Genomic DNA, 8,536 nt, shown 5'->3' with positions numbered 1-8,536 from the left:
TTATCGATGACACAAGACTCGATTTCCATTTTTCCATCGAAAAAATTTGTTGCACTTTCTGTCAAATCGGTCGGCCGAAGCGATTCCGCCAACGTACCACAGTTTCAATCTTATTCCAACCAGTGTAATGAAAGACCTTACTTATGTAGGAGAACTGGAACCCCTGACGAGTGACGCTGCTGTCAGATGTAAACCTGAGGAACATCATGTTAGATGTGCTGGTCATGGGACCGACTGTCTGTTGTCCTGTCAACCTGGGCATCAAAGAATGATATTCAGAAGTTTATAAATTGCACGTTTATGCCCTTAGGCTAACTGCTAGTAGTACATAAACATAGGAGATATACAAGTGACAATAAACTGTAAGTGATAAACATTATTGTAAAAAGAGGCTACTCAAATACTAGTGTTGGCTATATCTAAACAATAATCAAGATATATCAAGATGATACATACAACATATTCTAATGTTTCCTGGCTTCAGCACTATTTTCTTTCTACCATCCAGAATATACTGAAGCTTTTTTTTTACAGACAAGTGGCTTGGAAGCCTCACACTAATTGGCTATAACAACATACGTAGTTGCAGCATAATGTTTGTTTCTTTGTTTGTTTTTAAGGAATCTGAGTTAGTGGTGACATACAACTCCTACTCTTCCTGGAGCCCTCTTCCGTAAAATGCAAAAAATATTATGTGCAAAGTCCTATTAGAATATTGTCTAATTGTTTGGAAAATTACCTTTGTAACTCTGTGGCAGTATCGCTGGCTCCATCGTAGACAGCCAGAGAGTCGCCATTTGCATCAACGTCAAATCTGTCAAACATGACACGAATGATGCTTCCAGGTGGTACCGTGATGCTCCACTCACAGGTCTCATCGTTGCTATAGTTACTGGGATAGTTCGGTGACGTCATGGGACCTCCAGAGGGGGCCGTCAGGGTCCCTCCACATCCCTGGGCCCTGGTCGGTGTCACTTAGGAATGACAAATTACTAGCATTAAGATCATGTCATGTTCAGATAAGTCCAAAAAAAAATAGCAAGACTCTGTCGTAAATACGTTACATGCGCTGTTAAACAAAACGCAGCGACAATACAACTCTTTATTGATCATCAAGTTCTCGGCCTCAACCAGAACAGAAAAGGTGCACAACTCAAATTTCGAAGCATACATGTAAAGTATAAAGTCTTTTATGAATGTGTACCAAAATTCAAATCATTGTGATCATCACTTTGAATGCGACACCCAGTAACGGAAACAACATGGACAATTGAGATGCGATCTGAGGTGTGCAGGTCAACTGAAGGTCAGACACCCACTTCTTTCTACTTGAAATGGGAAGGGAATCCTTATGAAATATTTTGACAATGTCTTGAAGTAATTTACAGCATGGGGAACTCGACCAACACTTTTCTGATCACAGTTCACCCTTGTTTTATAATATCTAGCCGATTCCCCCCTGATTTTCTGACGTTGCCTGGAAAGCAATGACTACAATGATATGAAATTTAGAGCTCAAGGACATTGATAAAAGGCTTGATACTACGATGTTGTTTCTCGAAATTGTAAATATTATGTGCTTATCATTTCTGGGTGAGGCTGACAACGTATTGATCACCCCTCGTACCTTTTGACAACAACGCCCTCGACTCATTAAAATTTCATGATGCAATTTCGCTGCAAGTACTTTTCAAAGAGAACAACAAAAGAAAATTCCTCTCCAATACAAAATCGTTTTGTTGTGAGCGTATGATTATAACATTGTAACTGTTATCTACAGTAAACGTTACAAAATTGCCTCTCATATTATTTCGCGTTCAGTTAGTATTTTTGCAACAGAATCATGATACATCTGACGCCATGTGTGTTTCAAGCTAAGTCGCAGAATAGAAGTAAACAATCCCACTGTATACGCAGTTGGATATGTGTTAGCTTTCCAGTAGAATTTCACTTAACCTGTCCTAAAACCCTTTACAAGTTTCAGTAACATAAACTACATTACAGAAAATTACAGGACAAAAATTGACTTTCCTATCAAGACATAATCTTATTTGGATAAATTTTATATATTTCCAACCAAAATTTCAAATCCATGTTTGGAAAAATGACTGCTTATACGATATTTTAGAGTTAGGGACAGTCTGACAAACATTTGACCTAAGTTATTGAACCAAAAGGCCAACTCTAGCAAGAATGCAACGCAGCCGACCGATGATGATGATGATGACTCTCAACAAAGCTTAACTTAATACAGCTGAAACCACCAATGAAATAAGAAAGACAGTCATTCCTGCCTAGTGCAGTTGTCGTGACAGTGTAAACACCTTTTAAGACAAAACCGGAGAACCAATGGGAGCAGAGGAAATACCAGGATTGAGAAGAGGTTGTTACAACAGTCAGTGAGACGTCTACAAGTATTCATCCTCAATTTATCCACAAGGTATCTATCTCCATGTTTTCAGCCACAGCAAGTAAATTCTATGGATGGCATCAAGTGCTCATTAATTTTCACCTGATTTCAGAAAAAAATATCTATAAAAAAAAAAGATTTTCTTGTACGAATCTTGTTCTTTTTGCACTGCCTCACTATTTCTGCAGTCTGAATAGGATGCCATCCATAAATTTATTTGCTGTGGCCTTATGTGTCACGGACCGTCTTTTTACCTGCAAGTAAGTGCAACCCCTATACGTGGCAAGCATCAGCCAGTAGATAACCGTAGCCCAGGAAAGTTGTGCCACCGTATTATCCTCAAAGTATCCATCTCCCTGTTTGTATATCACGACCCGTAATTGTCTTGAAGTTCAACCTTAAAATAGATACAATTCGTACCTGTGGCAAACACCAGCCAGCAGATGACCGCAGCCCAGGAAAGTTGTGCCGCCATCTTACCACGCCCGCGCGGGTAGGTTGACTGTTCGTCGGTTCCCGCTGACAGTACTGAGACGACGTTACCTTGTAGCGCTACAGAAACGTTGTGTGCCCCACAGAGACCTACTACACAAGACTGCCCTTCTCGTAAATCATAACAAAGTTACAGAAACGCAAGCACACTAGTCCTGTGGAGGGTTGAGTGTCATAGCCATAAAGAGCACTGAAAACTATCCCACTTCACTCTGGCAAATGTTGTCTCATATATGACGAATTGTAGGTGTGTTCCAGGTATACTGTAAAATACCATAGCAACACAACATCAAATGTAAAAACTCGGGCAATTATCGCCACAAGTATGATGACTTCTCTTGTTCACACTACCACCCTGCTGTGCACATTTTATCAAATTGAAATATGAATAATTAATGCAGCCCAGTACAACCCACCAGACCATGTACAATTGTTAGCTGTAAAAAGCCAAAGCGGTAAGCGTTTTGCCGTTACGAACAATGATCTTAAGCAGGACCGTGTGTCAACTTCGAACAATCGACTTTTCAAAGGTTTTTGAAGCATCAAACCGCGCTGAGGCAATCAACATGATTTTGATAGAGACCGGTAAGGATCATAATATATAAGGATCATAAGATATAACAGAGATATCATCTAGCATATATCATGTTTTGAATATTTCTTATGACGCTCAGTAATAAATAATATATCATTAGGCATAGGGAACTACCCGAGCGGACAATTTTGACTCATGCGCATATCATTCACAATGCAAATGTGTTCCAGACGTGCTGTGATCAAAAGTCAAAGAATAAAATGTCAAAACTCGGGTAATTATCACCATCGCTAATAGTATTGCTACTTTTTGTCACTAATCCCTTCTGTTCAAATTTATGAAATTAAAACATGAATATTTAAAGAAGAGTATATTATTAGGGAACTGTCGAACTGGACAATGTCGGCTAAAATATGAGTTTTGTGACTTCTACCATGGTGAATCGGTATAGCAACACGCCATTAAAAGTAAAATTACATCTTTACCACCAAAACGATTGCTACTTTTGTTCGTAACTTAGCTTGAGCTATTCAACTTTTCGAAATTACTACTATGGAACTGCTGACTGAACCATAGAATGAAACGTTAGGTAATCCTCATCATCATTAATGTAGATATGTTCCAGACATGCGGTGATCAAAAGTCAGGTAATTATCTTCATCGCCGAGATGATTGCTACCTATGTCACTAATCCCACCTTTTCAACTTTATCCGGGAATTGAAACATGAAGAAATGAAGAAGAGTATATTATTAGTGAACTGTCCGACTGGACAATGTCGACTCAACCGTGAGTTTTGTGTCTTCCAACCTTGGTGAATCGGCATAGCAACACAACCTTGAAAGTAAAATTACATCTTTCCCACTCATATTGCAACTCCGCCTATTCAGCTTTTCAAAATGGAAAAAAAAATTAAATAATTGCTAACGCTCAGTAATAAAGAGCATACTAACAGGTAACTGTAATAATAATTGTAACTCTAATTGGAGATCGAAATAAACAAACTGACCAGGCTAGGGAAATTTGAGTCAAAGGTCGGTAATTTAGCTGATGTATACCCTGAAATGTACAAGTTACCTTAAAACAAAATTAGTTTCTCATGTCAGAATCAAGTACAGGAAAAGTAAGGAATAGCCATCTTTATGTTATATGCTATATATCTAGGTTACTCTCTACAAAATTCGCAGACTGACCTTAAAACGTGTTGTTGTACACAATTTGATAAAAAAGGAAAAGTTTCAATTTTGTTTCAAATTTGTTTCACAGATGATTTAGGAGAAGCTGTTTCGTAGAAAGAAGGACATTATAAAATGTGAAAACATCACATGATGATAACTGACCAATAACCGCGAGCTATAGCTGGATTTGTAAATACGTCATAATATGTTGATAAGAACATCTATTTTCTGCCACCTGACGAACACAGTGTAATCGACCCTACCTTACCCTTGACCCGAAACGTGCGTGACGTCACTTGACCTTTGTACTGCACGTAAAGTTGTATGAACTTCAGCGGGGCTACGTTAGCCGTGACAGGGCTCTCTGACATTCTGTTCCATCACAAGACAGCTAGAGTTTGTGTCACTCATCCAGGACAAGGAAGAGTTCTGTTTCATTACAAGTTGCAAACCACCTGCGTGCGGTATTTGTCTCGGGCAAACAACATGAACTACATGTAGCACAACCGGTCCACTGAGCCCCCCTCCCCCTGTTCGTCATGACAGACCAGAGTCCAAATCTTTCCTTTCGTCTCGCGTCGCACGATGACTACGACGCCGTAATTCGCATGTCTAAGGACATCTATGGCGACACCGACTACCTACCGGAGTTCTTTCACTCCTTAATTGATGATCCTGACACCACGGTTTTCCTGGCGGTGGTGGGAACACAAGTGGTGAGTTTGGATTACAAAGTATCATACCGAATACATATAACGCTACACAACCGTAACAGTTGTTTAATCTCCACCTCCGTCTGTCTTTCCTTACAATTCTTATTGGTTCATATTGCAAGGCTGCTGTTAGTGTCGCTGGTTAGTGGCCCGATTCGTAAATACACCTGTAGTATTTACATAATATACAAGTAACAGTTTAATAATATATAGTGATTGTTTGATGCGGTGTTAGAAATGCGGTCCCAAACATAAAGGCGTGTACTAAATACATAACAGTTGTCAACGAACAGAAGAAGAAAAAAACCGCCAAAACAATCTTCACCTACAACTTAAGACGGTGGTCCTAATCATGCATGTAAAATATACTGCTATGATGTTTAGTACTATTATACTATGTTATAAAGTTCTTCTACAATATTCATAGGATAGTACATAGCTTAAATCTTGCAGCTTAGTTTCTTCTTGTATTCTTATCGCTGCCAAGTGTCGCAAAAATACATGGAGTTCGGCGAATTCATACCTCCATGAAATATTGAGAGCTTTTGTAACTTTTATACAAATGACTTACAAAATAGACATAATTTATGCATTGTAATACTCACCATTGACTAACTTATGCAAGAATGAAATTCCCACAAACACATAGCACACAAAACACACATGTATAAACACACACATGCATTCTTAACCCTTAAACTGCCAGAGTTTGAGCCCTATGAAATGCTTTAGTGCCAGGGTTGGCCGCAGACCCCCGAAAAGAGACACCCGAACAAGGCCGAAGTCCCTAACTTCCGGGGTTCGTGCGCTACACGCGCGCAAAGTTGCTTCCTCGGGGGAATACGCTATCCGGTTATAACCGTGCACGGCACATAGGGCATGTATATGTGTGCCGGTTATATCCAGTTTTGTCAGTTTACGGTTAACTTTTTGAGACATTTAAGTTGTCTTTTCGGCATACTAAAATACATTGTAAAATTCACGGAAAGAAACACGACATATTAAGTTACATTTAAAAACGCTGAAATCTTACGTAAAGGCCAGATGTATGTTTCCGATGCCTTTAATAGATCTTAAAATCTGCTGAAATATATCTCCGCCTTTAAGGGATTTATACGTATGTCTGAAACTTAGCTTAAATACTTGTTTTCGTGCTGTGGATCCTGTGCTTTCTTAGGTAGGACTACTAGTGGCAACAATCACGGAGGAAGGAAAGGCCTTCATCAGTACGTCAGCGAGAGTTGCTCCTGCCTGGAGAGGGAAGCGCGTCATCGGGAAGTTGGAGCAGTATCAAGACGCCTGGATCCGACAGAACCGTCCGGCAGCCAGGTATAAACGAGCCACGGCATCCACTGCTAGCGTCTTTACAAGGAGACATATAAAAGGCATGCCAGAAGTTTTCTGTATGGTAAGTTTACATTTAGAGAACGTTTCATGCTGTATAAGTCATAAAGTTTACAATAAGCATGATCACGGTTCCGAGCGCACATGTGTAGTGACAGGAAATGTGGATTATGCGTCAAATGCGAAGGGAACTGAGTTGAGAACATGTACAGTTTTCGTTTTCATCATTGTCTTGATTTTCACTACACTGTCCAAATGTGATTTGCTTATGTCTCAGGGGCGTCCCCACCTTTGACATATTACACATGATTTCTATTGCTGCACATGTGCACTCGGAGAGGTAAGCATGGCTATTGCTCTACAGTAAAAATGCCTTAAAGTTACCTCATGTGAAGTACTGGATCGATTCAATCTGAAATTGAAGTCACTTTCTTCACTTTTTAGCCCTACGTAGAATACAAGGGCGGACCCAACCTGTGGTGGCGACAGAACCCCGCTCAGCTGGCTCAACTGGACACGACCGGCTTACCGGACGTCGTGCCTCTACAGACCGCAGACGACGACTTCTGTACGGCTGTACAGAAATGGCTTCCCGACGGAGCTTGTGGTGGCTACGACGGCAAACCCATCATAATTGTAGATTGGGACCCTTTCACCCTGTGCCCCGCCAATTTGAAGATTCTACAAGCACAGAATAAGATTTACATGTTAAACCAGAAGGGCGAAGCTAGTCTAAGTCTTTCCAACACGTATCCAACCGCTGCAGTGAGGATGATGTCCGTTACAATCTACGCTATGGACGACTCAACCGTCCATAAACACCTACTGAAACACCTGGAGGACGCAAGCCGTAGCTACAGAAACGACGTCTTACAACTGAGCGTATTTGTCGGTCTTGCTGAGCTGGAGGATCCAATCCACCAGTTTTGTAGGGATACTTTGCAGATGGAAAATCTGCTGGACAGGAAGAGTGAAGTTATCATGACTGAAAGTGACATATTCTCCAGCCACCTGTGAGAGGCCTTAAGGCTGTGTGGATTCAATCGTATGATTCACATCCTTTGGGAAACCCAAAAATTATGCAAACGTGTGAAAAAAAAGGTTCTTAAAAAAGCTGCCTTCATTGTGTGATCTTGGTGGTCAGGAAGGGTGAACAAATGATATACTACACAGAGCATGGTATACCGCCCAGTGTATTCTCAATTTTTGTTAACATCTTTGACTTTCAAATTTATTTTGCAATATTCCCGCGCATAAATGTTCGCTTTTTGTAGGTGTTTTGCATTCTCCGAGCAGAGGTTGGGTCACGGAGATAGTAGTGGTAGGGATTTTTATTGTCTCGCTTCCCTCAACAGAGCTAGTAAAAACCTCAAGCCAACCCACTACTATCTCCGCGACCCAACCCCTTCTTGGAGAATAGCTACACATGCTTTGTGTTATTTACAGTATGGTCAAGGACTTTCATAAACGTTCAAAACTTGATGAGCACACGGATGCAATTTTTTTGATCGAATAAACATTACATAAACAGCAGAAGGGAGAGATGGGGATCACATCACCCGACCGAGTCGTACCCGCAATGCTAGAGCTAACATCATAATGATCGCAAGAGTTCTTAGACGACGCAACTACGGTGGTCGAGCTACACTCTCGGCAAGGTACATCAATATCATCAACATCATAATGGCTAGATCGTGAAGGAATACATGACAAAATATGAGAGGCGCCAGGGGCCTGTCGGTCAAATATGGTTACATGCGGTGAGAAACCCTCGTGGCGGGGGACATATACAACAGTACTACCGGAGGGGGCCAGTTGCTCCAACATAGGGACATTTGACGTGTGAAAACAGACGTCCGAAACAA

The 8,536-nt window shown here is 40.8% G+C and overlaps 1 protein-coding gene across 2 annotated transcripts in view; it reads left to right on the top strand.

The window, feature by feature from the left end:
* The window catches only part of LOC118404793 (histidine N-acetyltransferase-like), a 38,133-nt gene extending 29,803 nt beyond the window's left edge, over nt 1–8,330 (top strand). Inside the window, exons 1-3 of one of the 2 annotated variants that reach the window (XM_035804138.1) lie at nt 4,832–5,330; nt 6,505–6,735; nt 7,116–8,330. In XM_035804138.1, the coding sequence (XP_035660031.1) occupies nt 5,154–5,330; nt 6,505–6,735; nt 7,116–7,688 (981 nt within the window). In that variant the 5' untranslated portion in view covers nt 4,832–5,153 and the 3' untranslated portion in view covers nt 7,689–8,330. Of the gene's footprint in view, nt 1–4,831; nt 5,331–6,504; nt 6,736–7,115 lie in introns of those variants that run through there. The other variant, XM_035804137.1, reaches the window with a different exon arrangement.
* The last annotated feature ends 206 nt before the right edge of the window (nt 8,331–8,536 follow it).

The sequence above is a fragment of the Branchiostoma floridae genome, chromosome 17 (assembly GCF_000003815.2).
Source record: "Branchiostoma floridae strain S238N-H82 chromosome 17, Bfl_VNyyK, whole genome shotgun sequence".
In the NCBI taxonomy this organism is placed as follows: Eukaryota; Metazoa; Chordata; class Leptocardii; order Amphioxiformes; family Branchiostomatidae; genus Branchiostoma; species Branchiostoma floridae.
The sequence above is the reverse complement of the archived record's forward strand: the minus strand, read 5'-3'. Positions and strand labels throughout refer to the sequence as shown.